Genomic DNA, 19,926 nt, shown 5'->3' with positions numbered 1-19,926 from the left:
CACTTTAATGATTGTATCCTTTGGTGTGCAAAAGCTTTTTAACTTGATGTGAACCCATTTGTTCATTTTTGCTTGAGTTGCCTGTGCTTGTGGGGTATGGCTCAAGAAATATTTGCCAAAACCAATGTCCTGGAGAGTTTCCAAATTTTTGTGGTAGTTTTATACTTTGAGGTCTTAGATTTAATTATTTCATCCATTTTTATTTGCTTTTATCTATGGTGAGACATAGGGGTCTAGATTCATTCTTCCGCCTATGGATATCCAGCTTTCCCAGCATCATTTATTGAAGAGGCTATCTTTTTCCCAGCATATGCTCTTGACACCTTTGTTGAAAATGAGTTTACTGTAGGTGTGTACTGTATTCTGTTCCATTGGTGTATGTGTTTGTTTTTATGCCAGTATCATGCTGTTTTGGTTTCTATAGCTCTGTAGTATAATTTGAAGTCAGGTAATGTGATTTTCCTCCAGGTTTTTTGTTTTTGTTTTTATTTGTTTGGGGTTTGTTTTTTGTTGTTGTTATTGTTTGTTTTGTATGGTTTTTGTTTTTGTTTGCCTAGGATAGTTTTGGTTATTCTGGGCCTTTTTGGTTCCATATAAATTTTAGCATTGTTTTTTCTATTTCTGTGAAGAATGTCATTGGTATTTTGATACAGATTGCATTGAATCTGTAGATTGCTTTGGATAGTATACACATTTTAACAATATTGGTTCCTCCAATCCATGAACATGGAATATCTTTCCATCTTTTGGTCCTCTTCAATTTCTTTCATCAGTGTTTAATAGTTTTTATTATAGAGATCCTTCACTTCTTTAGTTAATTCCTAGGTATTTTGTAAATGAGACTACTTTTTACTTCCTTTTCAGTTTGTTCACTGTTGGCATAGAAATGCTACTGATTTTTGTATGTCAACTTTTTATCCTGCAACCTTACTAAATTTGTTTATCAGTTCTAACAGTTTTTTGTGGAGCCTTTTGGTTTTTCCAGATATAAGATCATACCATCTGCAAACAAGAATAATTTGACTTCTTCCTTTCCAATTTGGATGCCTTTTATTTCTTCCTGTTGTCTGATGGATGTAGCTAGAACTTCCAGTATGATGTTGAATAACAGTGGTGAGAGAGGGCATCTTTCAGGTGCTTCAGATCTTAGAGGAAAGGCTTTCAGTTTTCCCCATTCAATAAGATACTAGCTGTGGTTCTGTCATATGTGGTTTTGGGGTTTATTTATTTATTTATTTATTTATTTATTTTTGAGATGGAGTCTTGCTCTGTTGCTGAGTCTGGAGTGCAGTGGTGTGATCTTAGCTCACTGCAACCTCCGCCTCCCAGCTTCAAGCAATTCTCCAGCCTCAGCCTCCTGAGTAGCTGGGCTTACAGGAACACACCACCATACCCAGCTAATTTTTGTATTTTTAGTGGAGACGGGGTTTCTCCATGTTGGCCAGGCTGGTCTCAAACTCCTGGCCTCAGGTGATCCACCTGCCTCAGCCTCCCAAACTGCTGGGATTACAGGTGTGAGCCACCTCACTGGTAAAAACCATATGTGGTTTTTATTATGTTGAGCTATGTTCCTTCTATATCCAGTTTTTGAAGGTTTTTCTTCTTCTTGTTCATGACAGGATGTTGAATTTTATCAAATGGTTTTTCAGCATCAGTTGAAATGATCATAAGGTTTTTGTCTTTCATCCTGTTGATGGGGTGTGTCACATTAATTGATTTGCATATGTTGAACTATCCTTGCATCCCAAAGTGGGATTTATCCCACTTTATCATGAATGATCTTTTTAATGCATTGTTGAATTCAGTTGGCTAATATTTTGTTGAGAATTTTTGCATCAATATTAATCAGGGATATTGGCCTGTAATCCTGTGTGTGTGTGTGTGTGTGTGTGTGTGTGTGTGTCTTTGTCTGCTTTTGGTATCAAGAAAATACCTGCCTCATAGAATGAGTTTGGAAGCATTCCCTTCTCCTCTATTTTTCAAAATAGCTTAAGTAGAATTGGTGTTAGTGCTTTCAATTCAGCAGTGAAGCCATTGGGTCCCAGGCTTTTCTTTACTGGGAGACTTTTTATTATGGCTTTGATCTTGTTACTTGTTATGGGTCTGTTCAGGTTTTGGATTTCTTCCTGATTCAATCCTGGTAGATTGTATGTGTCCAGGAATTTGTCCATTTCTTCTAAATTTCCCAATTTATTGGCATATAGTTGCTCATAGCAGCTACCAATGATCCTCTGATTTTCTGTAGTAATGTCTCCTTTTTCATCTCTGAGCTTATTTGGATCTTCTGTCTTTTTTTCTTAGTCTGGCTAAAGCTTTATTAATTTTATTTAGCTTTTCAAAAAACCAACTTTCTTATTTCATTGATCTTTTGTATTGCTTTCTTCATTTCAATTCAATTTATTTCTGCTCTGACCTTTATTCTTTGCTTCCACTAATTTTTGGTTTAGTCTGCTCTTTCTTTACTAGTTCTTTAAGATCCATCATTAGATTGTTCTTTTGAAGTTTTTCCTCTTTTTTGATGTAAGCACTTGTAACTACAAACTTCCCTCTTAGTACTACTTTTGTTGTATCCCACATGTTTTGGTATGTTATGTTTCCATTATCATTTGTTTCAAAACAAATTTTCAATTTCCTTCTTAATTTCTTCATTGACTTGCTGGTCATTCAGAAGCACATTGTTTAATTTCAATGTGTATAGTTTCCAAAATTATTCTTGTTACTAATTTTTAGTTTTATTGTATTGCATCGTTTTTTGTTTGTTTTTATTTGTTTGTTTGACAGAGTATTGCTCTGTCACGCAGGCTGTAGTACAGTGGCACAATCTTGGCTCACTGCAACCTCCATCTGCTGGGTTCAAGCAATTCTCATGCCTCAGCCTCCCGAGTAGCTGGGATTACAGGTATACACCACCACACCTGGTTAATTTTTGTATTTTTAGTGGAGATGGGGTTTCAGCATGTTGGCAAGGCTGGTCTTGAGCTCCTGACCTCAAGTGATCCACCCGCTTTGGCCTCCCAAAGTGCTAGGATTACAGATGTGAGCCACCACACCCGGCCAGTTTTACTCTATTGTGGTCAGAGAAAATGTTTAATGTTGGTATTTTTTTTTAATGTTATCCATGTGCTAAGGAAAAGAATGTGTATTCTGCAGCCATTGGATGAAATGTTCTGTAAATATCCATTAGATCCAGTGCTCTATAGTGCAGATTAAGTCTGATGTTTCTTTGTTGAATGTCTGTCTAAAAGAGCTGTCCAATGCTGTAGGTGGGATGTTGAAGTTTTCAGTCATTGTATTGGAGTCTCCCTCTTTGACTCCCTAATATTTGCTTCATAAATCTGGGCACTCCAGTGTTGGGTGCATATATAATTAAAACTGTTATATACTCTTGCTGAATTGACCCCTTTATGACTGTATAGTGACCTTCTTTTTCTCTTCTTCTTATAGTTTTTTTCCTGAAATCTATTTTGTCTTATATAAGTATAGCGATTCCTGCTCTTTTCTGGTTTCCATTGGCATGGAATATCTTTTTCCATCCCTTTATTTTCAGTCTATGTGTGTCTTTATAGATGAAGTGCATTACTTGTAGGCAACAGATCAATGAGTCTTATTTTTTTTAATCCATTCAGCCACTCTATGTCTATTGATTGGAGAGTTTAGTCCATTCACATTTAATGTTATGACTCATGAGTAAGGACTTTCTCCTGCCATTTTGTTATTCGTTTTCTGGTTATTTTGTGGTCTTCTCTCCCTTCTTTCTTTCCTGTCTTCCTTTTAGTAAAGGTGGCTTTCTTTGGTGATATGATCTAGTTTCTTGCTTTTTATTTTTTGTGTATCTGTTGAATGATTTTTGTTTTGAGGTTATCATGAGGCTTCCAAATACTGTCTTATAGTCCATTATTTTAAACTGAGAACAACCTAACCCTGTTTGCATAAACACACAAACAAGCAAGCAGAAAAGAAAAATAAAACGAATAAAGCCTCCATACCTTAACTTTATTCTCCCGCTTTTTAACTTCTTGTTGTTTCTATTTATATCTATGGTACCGTCTATATCTTGAAAAGTTGTTATAGTTATTATTTTTTATTGGTTAATCATTTAGTCTCTCTACTTAAGATAAGTTTACACACCATACTTATGGTGGTATAATATTCTGTTTTTCTGTGTACTTACTATTACCAGTGAGATTTGTACCTTCGGGTTATTATTTATTCCTCATTATCATGCTCTTCTCTCTGGTCGAAGTACTCCTTTTAGTATTTCTTGTAGGACAGGTCTGGTGTTGATAAAATGCCTCAGCTTTTGTTTGTCTGGGAAAGTCTTTATTTCTCCTTCATGTTTGAAGGATAATTTCACCAGACACATTATTCTAGGGTTAAAGTTGCTTTTATTCAGCACTTTAAGTATGTCATGCCACTCTCTCATGGCCTGTAAGGTTTCCACTGAAAAGTCTGCTGCTGGACTTACTGGAGCTCTATTGTATGTTGTTTCTTTTCTCTTGCTGTTTTTAAAATCCTTTCTTTATCGTTGACCTTTGGGAATTTAAATATTAAATGCCTTGAAGTAGTCTTCTTTGGGTAAAATCTGCTCGGTGTTCTATAGCCTTCTTGTACTTGGATAGTGGTATCTTTCTCCAGGTTTGGGAAGTTCTCCGTTACTATCCCTTTGAGTAAACTTTCTACCTCTATGTCTTTCTCTACATCCTTTTTAAGGCCAATAACACTTGGATTTGCCCTTTTGAGATTTTTTTATAGATCTTGTAGGTATGCTTCATTGTTTTATTCTTTTTTCTTTTGTCTCCTCTGTGTATTTTCAAACAGCCTGTCTTTAAGCTAATTAATTATTCCTTCTGCTTGATTAATTCTGCTACTAAAAGACTCTGATGCATTCTTCAGTATGCCAACTGCATTTTTCAACTCCAGAATTTCTGCTTGATTCTTTCTAATTATTTCAATTTCTTCATTAAATTTCTAAGATAGAATTCTGACCTCCTTATCTGTGTTATCTTGAATTTCTTTGAGTTTCTTCAAAACTGCTGTTTTGATGTCTCTATATATTTTGAGTATATGTCTGTTTCTCCAGGGTTGGCCTTTGGTGCCTTATTTAGTTCATTTGGTGAAGTCATGTTTTCCTGAATCATTATGATACTTGTAGACATCTGTCTGTGTCTGGGCATTGAAGAATTGGGTATTTAATGCAGACTTTGTATTCTAGGCTTGTTTGTACCCATCCTTTTGGGGGAGGCTTTCCAGATATTCAAAAGGAGTTGGGTGTTGTAATCTCAGCTGTATCTGCTTTAAGGCAGGGTACCCCAAGCCCAGTAATGCTGTGGTACTTGCAGACTCATAGAGGCACCACCTTGATGGTCTTTAACAAGATCTGGAAGAATTCTCTGAATTACTAGGCAGAAACTCTTGTTCTCTTCCTTTACTTTGTCCTAAACAAACAAAGTATCTCTCTCTCTCTCTCTCTCTCTCTCTCTCTCTCTCTCTGTCTCTCTCTCTACTGAGCCAACTGGAGCTGGAGATGGAGTGACACAAGCACCCCATGGCCTCTATTCCCAGGACAGCACTGGGTCAGATCTAAAGCCAGCACAGCTCTGGGTCTCGCTCAAGGCCTGCTATAACCACTCCCTGGCCACTGCCTATGTTTGCTCAAAGACCTAGGGCTCTACAATCAGCAGGTGGCAAAACCAGCCAGGCCTATGTTATTTGTGGCAAATTCACTCAGGCCCCAGGTGCAACCAGAGGGGTCATCCAGAAGCCAGGGACTATGGTCAAAAACTTTAGACGTCCATCTGGCATTTTATTGTACTACAGCTAAACTGGCACTCAAACCACAAAATGAAATCCTTCCCACTCTTCCCCCCACTTTTCAAAAGCAGAGGAGCCTCTCCCTGTGGCCACTGCCATCTCTGGCCCACAGGGAGTATTGCCAAACTCCTGCCAATGTTTCCTAAAGGCCTAAGGGCTCTTTAGTCAGCTTAGGTAAATACTGCCTGGCCTGGGACTCATCCTTCAGAAGAGTGGGCTTCCCTCTGGCCTAGGGCAGGTCCAGAAATGGTGTACAAGAGCCAAGTCCTGGACTCAAGGACCCCAAGAGCCCACTTGGTGCTCTACTCCCCTATAGCCAAGCTGGTTCCTAAGGTGCAATACAAAGTCCTCTTTACTTTTCCCTCCCCTTTTTAAAGCCAGGTTCTCACCCTGTAGCCACCACAGCTGGGAATGTGCTGAATCTCGCCTGAGACCAGCAAGTGTCAGGGTCTCACCCAAGGCCCTCAACTGGTATCCTTTCTAGTTATTCAGAGCCCAAGGACTTTTCAGGTAGGAGGTGATGAATCTTACAATTGGGTCCCTCTCTTCAAGGCAGCCCAGGCCATGTCTAGAAATGTCTGGGAGCTAGGGCCTCATGGCACTGACCAATGCCCTATTCTGCTGTGGCTGAGCATGGTATCTAAGACGCAAGACAAAGTCTTCCCCACTCTTCCCTCTCCTCTTCTAAAGCAAAAGGAAGGAGTCTCTTTTGGAGCCATGAGCTATGCAGCCTGGGGTTAGGGGAGGAGTTATGCCAGCACTCCTTAGCTGCCTTGGCTGGTGTCTCAGTAGGTTGCATGCCTCCCTAGTCCACTATCTCTGAGCCCAGTTCAACCCTAGGACTTACCTACGTGCTGCAGTACTTGTGGCCTACATTGCCATTCAAATTCATTTGGGGCCTCAGAGCATGTTAGCCTGTGGTGGCAAGGCTTTTAAGAAATCATGCTCCGACCACTGAGATCAGCTATTCCTCTCTGGCTAGGGCTCATTTATATGCACCCTCTGTGGGCAGGCACCAGTTGAGTTTGGTTAAGTTTTGGTTTCTGCTATAACAAGACAGCAGTGAGTTCAATACTTCACACTTGCTGGCTCTCCCTCTCCCCAGGGCACAGAAACACTTTCTGCACCACCCCTCTGCTGCCAGCGGGTGAGGGCAGCGTGGTGTTGGCAATGCAAGACTATTTATCCTACCTCTTCGATGCCTCTTTCAGTGATATGAAGTTACAGTCAAGTTCTGTGTCCTGGTGTACTGTGCGGTGGAAGGGACAATCAGTGGAGCCTTCTGCTCCACCTCCTCCAGACACATCTCACCAGTAGCATTTTTGATGCTATCTACAAATTCAGTCAGCAAGTTTTCCATTTTCTCATCTGATATGGTTTGACTTTGTCCCCACCCAAATCTCATCTTGAATAGTAGCTCCTATAATTCCCTCATGTTGTGTGAGGGACCCAGTGGGAGATAAGTGAATCATGGGAGCCGTTTCCTCCATACTGTTCTCATAGTAGTTAATAAGTCTCACAACATCTGATGGTTTTGTCAGGGGAAACTCCTTTCTCTTGGCTCTCATTCTCTTCTCTTGTCTGCCACCATGTGAGACACACGTTTCACCTTCCACCATGATTGTGAGGCCTCCCCAGCCATGTGGAACTGTGAGCCCATTAAACCTCTTTCTTTCGTAAATTGCCCAGTTTTGGATATGTCTTTATCAGCAGCATGAAAACAGACTAATATATCATCTAAACCATTAGGAAATATATTGAATTGGACACAGCCCTGTAGCAGTCCACGAGACTTCCATATTACTAGCTGTGCATCCTTTGCATAACCAATTACAAATCCATTTAATAGTCCACCTGACCACAATCTCCTTTACAAAACCATCATTGGGAGGCTTTCATAAGCAGGTTGCTGATATTCCAATGATAATAACAATAACTAATGTTTATTGAGTTTTCTGTGTGTCAGGCACTGTTCCAAATGCTTTATATTGTAGTATCTACATATAATCCTCACAAAAACAATATGAGGTGGGCACTGTCATTATCCTCATTTTACAATACAGACATATAGTAGAGTTCAGTACTTTGCCTGAGGTCACACTACTAGTAAAGGGTAAAGAGAGGATTCGGTCCTTGGACATCTAGTTGCAGAGCCTGTGCTCTTCTCGCAATCCTCATGTTGAACACCAGGTCTGACATTTTTATGATGCTCAGTCTAGGAATTCTAAGAAAATAAATGAGGTCAATCTTCCATGACTTACCTTAAGGGGCCCATACTCCAAGTGATTACCACTTCCTTTTAGAAGGGTTCAGACACAATTATTTTAATGAGTCATTTAATAATTCTAGAGTTTTGTCCAAGATCAATGCATAGATTGCATAAATCTTAACCCTTACACTTAAAAAAAATATAAAAGTCATATTTGCAGTTGCCAGGCTCCAGGCATTGGCACCTCTCCCACTGCAGCAGCTCCCCAAAGCTGCTGCTGAAAGGTGCAACAAGCTTAAACTCATCTATCTGAGCCATCCAACAGACTCAGATGTCCAAGTTAACTCTTAAAATCTTTTACAAATCTTGGACTTTAAGTTTCTATTATGAATTCTTCTTTCTAAACTAAAGATCATTCTCCCTGTCAGAATTAGAAGACACAAAGCATAAGTTTATCAGCTTCCTTTTCTCTGTTATACTTCTGTTTATTTAAAACCTCAACCTTTTTCCAAAAATAAATTAAGGCAGCTCTGTCATCTCTTGTCATCACACTATTCATCCAAATGACAGAGTTATCTTTCTTTTTATTCCCCCTCTCTTTGCTCCAAAACTAACATCAAAAACACTTGTTTTTGTTCTTAACATTATTCATAGGACTAAACCCATTCTGGATCTCGACTTTCTTGGTACAATTTTATAGCAACATGCCCCCTTTATATTTTTATATGGATATGCATTTCTATTAATATTTTTAAAACTCTAAATGCAATAGATTACTCATACATGTTCTGTGAGAATTTGGGGGATTTAGGGCATCCCCATACCTGTTAAACTTCCTTCAATTTATAATATCAGGTCATGAGATCATATAAATATTTTTAATAGACTTTTACTGACATTTTCTAAAATGTTCAAACATCCTATTATTGGCTTTGTGTCAGTTATTTCTTCACAGAATCACTATTATTTCTATCTAACTTTCTTTTGTTCGTCATGATTTAGACAAAAATACTAATTACCTTCATTATACTAATGAGCTTCTAAGAGTAGAAATGGCCAATCAGGTAAAGATTGATCAAATTCTCTACTTTTTCTGCTGAACAAAACCTTCCAGCATGTATCTGGGCAATTCAAGTCCTGCACTGTTCCTTTATCACACCTCTGTGCTGCTTCTGTTTAATCATGTCAGAAAAGGTCTTCTTGTCCGCTTAATCCTCAACCTGGCCAGGCTTGCTGGAGTACATTGTTCCTTATTCTGCTAGCATTTTGAGCAGAAATGCTAGAAACTACTCTTATGGACTCAAATGTCCACATACAGTGTAAAGTTCATGGATAACAATTAATCTTGAGATGTTAACACGAATAAATAAACATATGATTCTTAGTGAAGACTTGGTGAGAATAGTTCAGTGCTATTTTGTGGCATTTCTGAAGGGTACCACAATATCCCACAACAATAAGGCATAATATTTTACTAGACATTCTCTTCTCCTCCCCTTGAAATATTTCTCATTTCAATTTAGAGTCTTTTTAATCCATTCACCAGTCACTCTGATCAAAACATTCTTCCTAGAATGCTTCTTAGAAACATCCAAATGCATGCTTTGTAAAGAGCATGACTGATGGGGTCAGTCACCAACCTCAGGATAAGACCCTTGTCCCTGGAAGCAGTAGGGTATTTCCTCTGGTCAACTATTACTTGTGGATCTTCCTTATTACCTGTTATTCGTGGAAGACCAATAGGCTAGTGTCATGCAGGATAAACCTGAGAAAACAGGGCTTGAGAAATGAAGAATAACCACTGCATTAATTCAGACATAAGGTCACCAGGACCCAGACTAGGATGGGGTAACTAGAAAAGAGAAGAAAAATATAGAAGCAATAACATTTGGGAAACTCCAAGCCTTGGAGATTGATTTATATGTAAACAGCAAGGGAAGAGGAAGGCCACAGACAAATCCCAGGTTTCAGAATTGGGAGTCTCCAGCAAAAATTGAAGAACGAGTAATTGCCAGTTGACTTCAGTGAACTGTAGTAGGAACATAATCATTGGTGGGAGGGGAGGCCCAGAAGTAGAAGAACTGACCAGAAAGGCTGTTTACCCAAGAAGGGGCATCCATCTGAATCAGTTTGGGAGAGGATTTCTGTTGATAATCAAGATGATATGCTGTGGTTCAAGGAAAAGGGCCTTTTTTTAATGCTAATAATATATCTATTTTTAAATAAATTTATTTAAGTAAAAAAAGTGACTCACATTAACGAAAATAATTAATACAACAATCCTCCCTTATCTGTGAGGCATATGTTCCAAACCCCAGCGGATGCTTGAAACCTGGGATAGTACTGAACCCTATATATACTATGCTCTTTCCCATACATACGTATTGAAGATAAAGTTTAATTTATAAATTAAGCACAGTATAAGATTAACACAATAACTAAAAATACAATAGAACAATTATAACATACTGTAATAAAAGTTATGTGAATTATGGTCTCTCTCTCTCTCTCTAAATATCTTACTGTCCTACGTATATTCACCTATTTCCACACTGCAGTTGACCACAGCTAACTAAAACCTCGGAAAGTAAAGCCATGGATAAGAGGAAACTTAAACCCTACTGTAAAGGCAGGGTGATACGCAAATATGACAAAAAATTATGTAAACAATAGATAAAATGAATCTTGTAAACATTCTCACAGTAGAAAAAGACCCAGGGGTTAGTATGAACCTAAATGAGGTAAAGTTATAAAAGCTATAAAGTTCACCAAGTTCTATTTCTTGGACTACAATTCCTGACTTCCTCGAGATGGTAACTAGAAGATTCTTGGCCAATTTCTAAAAGACCAAAAAATTCCTTCCCTCCTTGAAAATCTGTTTTCTTTCCCCAGAGTTGCAATTAGGGTTGACACTAGAAACCCCTCAAAAAACATGTCCTCTTTTCCTAAGTGGACAACTTGCACTTCTGAGGCCCCCTTTTCAGAGTGAACACACCATTCCCCCCACCCCCAGCCCCCAGCCCCATACCTTGGTCCTTGCCTGGGCCAATTCTTCACACCTGCACATCCTCAATTCTCATAACTCTTAGGTGTTTCCAACATAAATAGTTTCTTACCGTTAAAGACACCCGCTTGGCTTCTTTTGAATCACTTGTGGGCTGTCCATCTTCCAAAGGTTTACTTAATTCCTCTGCTGGCTGAACTTGTGAAATTTCCTGAGGTTTAAATACTGTGCTTTCTACTTCTGAGGTTCCCCATTCTATATCCTCTTGTTCAATCTGGAGAATACTTGACATGGCTTCAGGAAGTTCCTTATGCATACTCTGTTGGAAAAAGTAAATGTGCGAGAATGCTTTTTTTTTTTTTAATTGGTCCTTCTAGGCTTTTCAGTGATGAAACAGTTTCTATCTGACAACAAGATGATTATGAAAATGCATGCTTGAAACTAAGCACAGGTGATAAGTTTCCTCTGAAGCTTTAGAAAGAGAAGCTCAAATTGACTTAAGAAAAATGTGAACGCTGGCAAATTATTTTCCTCAGCCTTTGTCTCAAAACTACAGCTACCCCAGAGTTGTTATGGGTAAAAGATGGCATACAATACCAAATACTATGAAATTTTCTTTATTATGCAAGAAGGTACAGCTAGACAAAGAAATTTAATTTTGTAAAATAGAACTTTAATCTTGAGCTCAGGTTGGTTCTTTTTTTTTTCCATATCACACGTCATCAAGCAGGAGCTCATGTTTTTATAAAGCTACTGGATGGTGTTATGGAAAGATTAAGAACATGTTTTTAACCAAATGGAACTGAATTCAAATCCGGGATCTGTTAATTAATAGATGTTTGACCTTAGCCAAGGTACTTAAACTTTTTTAGCTTCATTTTTGCCACTGGTCATCAGGATAGACTACGCCCAACCACCACCCCCCCAAAAAAAAAAACAGTGGTTCCACACACTGGAGCAGTGTGTTCACTACAAATCAAACTGGCTCTTTAGGGCAGGCATACTTCTTATGGTAGCTCAGCCATCTAGGCCGCTTCCAGGTTGTAGTTCCTTCACACCAAAACACAGCTTTTATGGTCACCACAGAACAGTGACCATATCACTTTCCTTCACACCCCATTGGCCACAAACAGCTACATGACCCCATCTAACTGCAAGAGGGTAGGGGACATTTGAATATTTAGCAGGGAGCCATTCAGCCGTTCCATTGGCTTGACTCACACCTTTACAAGGGATATATCTTTTTGTATTTAGTTTTTGTGCGTGTCCTCTGCAAGCTGAGGAAGAATGAAGCCAATAGTGACTCAGTCCAAGTCCAAAATCTTCAAAGGTAGGGAAGCCGACAAGGCAGATTTCAGTCCATGGCCAAAGGCCCAAAAGCCCCCGGCAAACCACTAGAGTAAGTCCAAGAGTCCAAAGGCCAAAGAAGATGGAGTCTGATGTCTGAGGGCAGGAGAGATGGATGGAAGCGTTCATGACCAGGTACCAAGTCGAAAAGTATTTTACCTCTAGAGAAGTGGGTTAGCTTCCTTATAAAAAGCCAGAGGCCAGAAGAGGTCCAGTGATTGCCTGTAAATGTCAATGCTTAGGGAATGGTTCCAGCAGAATTACAAATAAATTAATATTTTTGTTTAACTCTTTATTTTAAATAATCAAGATGGTATCTAAGATATCTGATTGTTGGCCTTTTTCACAGTTTCCTTCAAAATGGTATCTTTCCTTATACTTTACATGAATATAGTGAATGGTATTAAGTTTATTCTATTAATGAAGATTTCTATTTTGCTAAACCTAACTGGTATTGCGTTTTCAGTTTACTATACCTGTTAGAGGCGTCGAGGTCAGAAGGTTTGATATCTGTTTGTAAACAGAGTCAACTAGAGGCAGCTACCCTAGATGTCAGTCTTAAGTCCACAGCATACATGGTAAGGCTTCCTAATTGATATATTCACAGACTATTACAAAGGGCTACTAGTACCATCTCATGCTGGGTCATGAGGCTAGTGATAAGAATACAAAGGAAAAAAAGATATGGCCTGAAAGCATCTCAAACTCTAGGAGTTCAACCATTTGAGGTAACTCTAACATTACAGGATTCATAGTTTTTGTCAAAAGAAAAAATTCCCTGCACTTTCTGAACATGATATGCTAACCTAAAAATGAAATATGATCACAATTTTATGTATGCAGGGGTCATATTTTCAGGAACCAAAGGAGCTTGTAATTTAATGGTAACATTTTATGAATTCTTTGTAGAGGAACTGACCATCAGGTTGTCACTTTTCTATGTAAATGTGAGTTTCTATACACCGGGAGATACTTTCCATTCGCAAGGAATATGTTCCAGATTGCTTTGAATCCAATGGTTATTTTACCAATGATGGATGAAAAGAAAGATTTATTTCCACAACAAATTTCTGTCACCAACTGTCCACATTTCTCAACCAAATTCTCCCCTTGCAATGCTTTTAACAATTCTTCTAGCTGAATACAGACAAAAGTAATGCTTTCTTAGAAGCTAACAATTTTTAATTAATTATCCAACTACCTTCTAGATATAAATGTCTCTAAATCAGAATTGTTAAAATCTTCCCCTTCTAAAATGAGTTTGGGGCCTTAGCTCAGAAGGTCCATGTTAGCCAGCAACAGTGAGCCAATATGGCCAAGACTCCCAGTGTGGTATCGAGTTAGATGTTCTCACAGGTAAACACACTTCTAAAATACATCAGAGAAATTTTTTAACTCTCTATATAAACATTCAAGCAACAGAAAGCATGCTGTTACTTTAACAGAAGCAAGGAGGAGTTTTATTAAAGACCTTACCGTTTGTGATTCCTCAGCACCCATCTGGAATCTATGCTCTGCTTGTATCTCAGGTGCTTCTGCTTGCATACTTGATGTTTTGAGGTACATTTTTCCCATTAAAGAAATATCCTTGAATAAGAAAAGGAAACAACGTGATGCAAATTTTTTAAATCATTGAGGCACATTATTCATTATACTAAAATGCTAGTCAATTCAGGTAGTAAATGAGAAATAGAGACATATAAAGTAGTCAATAACACATGGTAAATAAATAAAGAAAAACAATCACGGCAGGGTGTGGTGGCTCATGTCTGTAATCCCACCACTTTGAGAGGCCAAGGTGGGTGGATCACCTGAGGTCAGGAATTGGAGACAAGTCTGACCAACATAGTAAAACCCCTATCTCTACTAAAAATACAAAATTAGCCAGGCATGGTGGCACATGTCTGTAATCCCAGCTACTTGGGAGGCTGAGGCAGGAGAATTACTTGAACCCAGCAGGAAGAGGTTGCAGTGAGCTGAGATCATGCCATTGCACTACAGCCTAGACAACAAGAGGGAAACTCTGTTTAAAAAATAAATAAATAAATAAATAAATATTTTTATCTATGTTTTCAATTTCATGGCTTTTTGCTGATCTCTATAAATATATTTTTAGATTTAACAAGATAGGTAATATTAAGTCAGATGCTATAAAATAATGCTATTAAGTCAGATTCTATAAAACACTGCACAAGAAAGATAAAATCAAAACTAAAATTTAATACAACCAAGGGCAAGAAAGAATATGCTTAAAACCTCACCAGATGGACTGTTAATATCATTTTTACCATAGTTAGTGACAATTGCAATGATATACTCTCTACTCAGTTGAAATGGCAAGAAGATAGTACACTCCAATTACTAACAATGATCTAGGTATAAAGAGACCCAGGTTCTGTCCATCCAAACTGTAAAGCCAAAAATCAAGCATCAACAGGCACATTATTTTGCTTTCCTTCCCCTCAGTCTTAATACTTTTTAAATAGGCATTCAGTAACATGACTTTTTTTTGAAACAGAGACTTGCTCTGTCACCCATGCTGGAATGCAGTGGTGCAATCATAGCTCCCTGTAACCTCAAACTCCTGGGTTCAAGCGTTCCTCTCACCTCAGCCTCCTGAGTGGCATGGACTACAAGTGCATGCCACAACACTCAACTAATGTTTTTGTTTTATTGTAGAGATGGGGTATCTCTACATTGCCCAGGCTGATCTTGACCTCATGGTCTTAAGGAATCCTTCCTCCTTGGTCTCCCAAAGTGCTGGGATTACACAGGCATGAGACACTGTGCCTGGCCTACATGAATTTTTAAGGTCCCCTTTTCTTCTAGCCTTTTAGTAATGTCAACAGCAAGATTCAAACTCCCATTGTACCTTAAAACTCTTATTTTTCTACTTTTTATTTGCTTTATTAAAAGGATCTAATTCAGGCCATTGGCTTCTACTTCTGTCCTCTTGTTATAAATAACTATAAAACTGGACAAAATATTACAGCAACTATTTTAGGATTTGACAACAGGCAGTGCAGAACTGTGATGACAGAGAATGGAAACAAAGTAAGAGTTACAATAACCTGATTTCTGCCTGACACAATTTCCAGAACATGGCACAAAAAGGCAGAAACCAAATAGAGCCCAAGTATCTCACTAAATTGAAGAGACAGAAATCAGATGAGAGGAGGACAAAGGGGCTAGAATTTGTAAGGAACAGTGTGGAGATGAGGGCACTGCACAGACAAAGAGCTCCAGAAACCGGCAGAGGGTCCTTGAGTCTTTGGCTGAAAGTCTGCCCATGCAATGGGGAAACCCATGAGGCTAGACAAAGAAACCCTGCCAAGGAAGAAAACAATTACGAAGGAGCTGTAAGCCACAATTCTCAGAGCTCACACAAGGTTGGGATTCATTAGGTCTCCCACCAGACATGCAAGATACGTGGTACATTCATTATAAAGGCCAAAAGGATCATCCATTAGTAGTAATGCTAAATTAACCCTTGAGTAAAGACTTCTGTGGATGTTAACAGTGCTTTAAAATAATTCTTGAAAAAAATCAAGCTGCTCTTCAAGTAACTTAACTGCCTGTCATAACAAACTCTAACACTCTTTAAAGGAAGTCAACAAAACCCAATGTAAAATTCATAATGTCCAACATCCAATCAGAAGTTGCTGGTCACATGAAGAAGCACAAATATGTGATACATAACCAGGAAGAAAATCATACAAAAAGACCCAGAAATGACATACATTTTGGAATTAGCAAATAAGGATCTTAAACTTCTAATATAAATATTAGAAGTGTTCAACATTAAATAAAAATGTAAGCATAAAGAGGAGCAAACTTAAGAAGCAGAATTAAATGTGACATCTATAGATAGAACATACATCATCTAAAATAAAATTCTCACTGAGTGGCATTAACAGAAGAGAAAGACATTGCAGAAGAAAATGTCAGTTAACCTGAAGGCTTATCAACAGTAACCATGCCAAACGAACCACAGAGAGAAAGAAAACTAAAATAAAATGAACAAATACTCAGTCGAACATATATTTAATTGGAGCTCCAGAAAGGGATATGGAGAATGACTGAAAACATTCACACACAAATGGCCAAAAATTTTCCAAATATCATGACAACTACAAACCCCCAAAGTTCAATGACCTCTGAGCAGAAACACACAAAGAACACTGCCCAAAGTTCACTGTCATCAGAATAATAAAAACCAGTAATCCTAAAAAAATCTTTATTTGTAAATGAATATGATTACACATTATACAGAAAATGATAAAGAATACAAAAAACCTACTAGAGCTAATAAACTAATTCACTAAAGTTGTAGGGTACAGGGAAATTATATAAAAATAGGTTTTATTTCCAAACAATGAACAATCTACAAACAAAATTAAGAAAACAATTCCATTTAAAATGCCATAAATGAGAATAAAATACTTAGAAATAAATTCAACCAAAAAAGCACAAGACTTGTATAAAATATTCCTGAAAGAAACTAAAGAAGTCCTAAATGAAAGGAAAGGCATCCATGTCCATGGATTGAAAGACTTAATATTGTTAAGATGGGAAGACTCCCCAAAGCTATCTACAGATTCTTTGCAATCCCTATCAAAAACCCAAGGGCCTTTTCTTCAAAACTAGAAAAACTGATCCTAAAAGTCAATGGAATTGAAAGTTCCCCTGAATAGGCAAAACAATCTTGAAAAGGAAAAATAAAACTGGAGGACTCACACTTACCTATTTCAAAATTTACTATCAAACTACAACAATCAAAACACGTGATACTAACATAAGGATAGACATCTAGATCAATGGAATAAATGTGAGAGTCCAAAAATAAACTCATCCAACCCATGGTCAATCAACTTCTGACAAAGGTGCCAAAAACAGTCAATGGAATACAAATATACTCTTCAAATGGTGATGGGGCAACTGGATATCAACATGCAAAAAAAATAAAGTTGGCCCCCTATCTCATATGATATATAAAAATTAACTCAAAATGGGTCAAATACCTGAATGTAAGACCTATAAACTGTAAGATTCTTAGAAGAAAACATATGAATAAATCTTCATGACCTTGGATTTGGCAATAGCTTCTTAGATATAACAACAAAAACATAAGCAACCAAAGAAAAAATAGACAAATTGGATTTTACCAAATTTAAAACTTCTGTGCATCGAGGACACTATGAAGAAAGTAAAAATGCAACCCATTGAATGGGAGAAAATATTTGTAAATCATTTGCCTGACAAGGGCCTAATATTAGGAATATGTAAGGAAGTCTTAGAAGTCAACAAAAAGACCAAAAAAATTAAAAATGGGCAATGGACTCCTGGCTTTGAAGTTAATAATACTCTTTGGCAATAACACAAGCAGTTTTTAAAGCAGAAAAAAACAATAGAAAGAAGCTTCAAAGGAAATACCCTGATTATTCAGCTTAAGAATTTCACTCCCTCCCTCTTCCTACTAGTCGTAAGTGTCCTGGCCACCACTATCTCTGACCATGATCCTCTAACTAATCATTCTTTAGTGTCAACAACTTTGGCATTTCTCAATTAAGCATTTCCCAAACAAGAAAAGCAAGTTTTTTAGTCTCAGAATCACTGTCATTAATATCACCATGCAACAGAAAATTGTCTAGTATTCTTTCCTTTGAAAGAGTTTTGACACTAACATACAAGAAGAATATTCTGGAAGTCACAGCACTAGTTCTCTGTTGTGAATTATAAAACTCTGTGAATTATTTGGCGAAAGTGAGGATATAATCACAGGAGATAGACAACAAATTTTCATTTCTATATAGTCAAAAAATGGGCAAAGTATTTTTGACATTTCTCCAAAGAAGATATACAAAAGCCAACAAGCACATGAAAAGATGACCAACACAAATAATCAGGGAAAAGCAAATCAAAATCACCATGAGATACCACTTTATACTCACCAGGATGGCTACAATAAAAAAAAAGAAAGAAAAAGAAAATAACAAGACTTGACCAGGATGCAGAGAAACTAGAATCCTTGTATGCTGCTACCGGGAATGTAAAATGGTGCAGCCACTGTGGAAAGGTTTGGAGGTTCCTCAAAAACTTGCATACTATTACCAATTGACCCAGCAATTTCCCTTTTAGAAATATGCCCAAAAAAACTGAAGGCAGATCTTTCAATAGATATTTGTACATCTACGCTATAGCAGCACTATTCACAACAGCCAAAAGGTGGAAACAAGCCAAATGTCCATTCACGGATGAATGAACAAAATTTGGTATACCCATACAACAGAATACCATTCAACCAACAAAAGTAATGAAGTACTGATGTATGCCATGATGTTGGATGAATCTTGAAAACATTATGATAATTGAAAGAAGCTAGACACCACAGCTCATAAATTGTATGATTCCATTTATATGAAACATCCAGAATACGTACATCTATAGAGAACAAAGCCAAATTGTTGTTGCCAGGGCCTGAGGGGTATGGAGAATGGCGAATGACTGCTTAATGTGTGTAGTGTATCCTTTTGGAAGGATGAAATGGTTTTGAAACTAAATGAAGGTGATGGCTGCTCAATATTGGAAATGTTGATGCCACCGAATTGTGTACTGTAAGATGGTTAGTTTTACATTATGTTAATTCACCTCAGTGTAAAAAAAAAGTAATTGGATATGATAAGCACTTGAAAATAGTAGGTACACAACAAATGTCATTTCCCTGCTCCTTAGACATTTTTAACTAATATAGCAGTAAAATTTATACGTGATAGTTACTACATTGCCCAATGACATAAGGATTTATTTTTGTTTGTCTATAGTCTAGTAAAGCCAGAGAAATAAACTTCACACTTGACATTTAAAAAAGACACGTAGGGAGGCAGAGGTTGCAGTGAGCCAAGATCTCTCGCCATTGCACTCCAGCCTGGTAACAGAGCGAGACTCCATCTCAAAAAAAAAAAAAAAAAAAAGACATGTAATGTAAAAAAATGTTTTATTGACAGCAATAATTTTGTTAATGTTGGATCTAAAGTTTAATAGCAAAGAAACACAAATGGATGTAGAGGTAACAGGTAAGAGTAAAAATAGTGCGATTTATTCAACATTAGGAAATCCATTAATTTATAAGTCAAATGTACAAACATACAATGATCTTCATGGTACTCTCAAGTGAAAATCACATGGAAGGTGGAATGATAACGTGGTTGAGCACACATGCTCAGGCTTTGGTTTCAAATCTTGACTCGGTCACTTTAGGACATTCTCAAGCAAATTACTCAAACTCTCAATTTTGTAAAATGGGAATAATATTAGCACATACCTCATATGCTTATTATGAGGATCAAATGATATAATACATGCAAACAGAAAGTGTCTTATACATAATTATAGTTTTTGTTCATGTTAAAATAAAAAGCAAAATAAGGATCCCTATTGGCACCATCATAATTTGACATTATACTGGAAATTCTAGACATGAACCAGAAAAGAACATAATTATAAGAAATGAGCTAACCACATAACTGTTACTTGAAGAGGTACTACTATATACCTA

At 37.5% G+C, this 19,926-nt stretch overlaps 1 protein-coding gene across 1 annotated transcript in view; it reads right to left on the bottom strand.

Moving 5' to 3' along the window:
* Positions 1-19,926, bottom strand: part of LOC105500932 — a 161,676-nt gene that overhangs the window by 74,090 nt on the left and 67,660 nt on the right. Inside the window, exons 6-7 of the mRNA XM_011926622.1 lie at positions 13,848-13,958; positions 11,137-11,343 (exon numbers count right to left, since the gene is read on the bottom strand). Of these exons, the coding sequence (XP_011782012.1) occupies positions 11,137-11,343; positions 13,848-13,958 (318 nt within the window). The remainder of the gene's footprint in view (positions 1-11,136; positions 11,344-13,847; positions 13,959-19,926) is intronic.

The sequence above is a fragment of the Colobus angolensis genome, unplaced genomic scaffold (genome assembly GCF_000951035.1).
Source record: "Colobus angolensis palliatus isolate OR3802 unplaced genomic scaffold, Cang.pa_1.0 Scaffold119, whole genome shotgun sequence".
Taxonomy (NCBI): domain Eukaryota; kingdom Metazoa; phylum Chordata; class Mammalia; order Primates; family Cercopithecidae; genus Colobus; species Colobus angolensis.
Note: the sequence above shows the minus strand (reverse complement) of the source record. Positions and strands in the feature narration are given on the sequence as shown.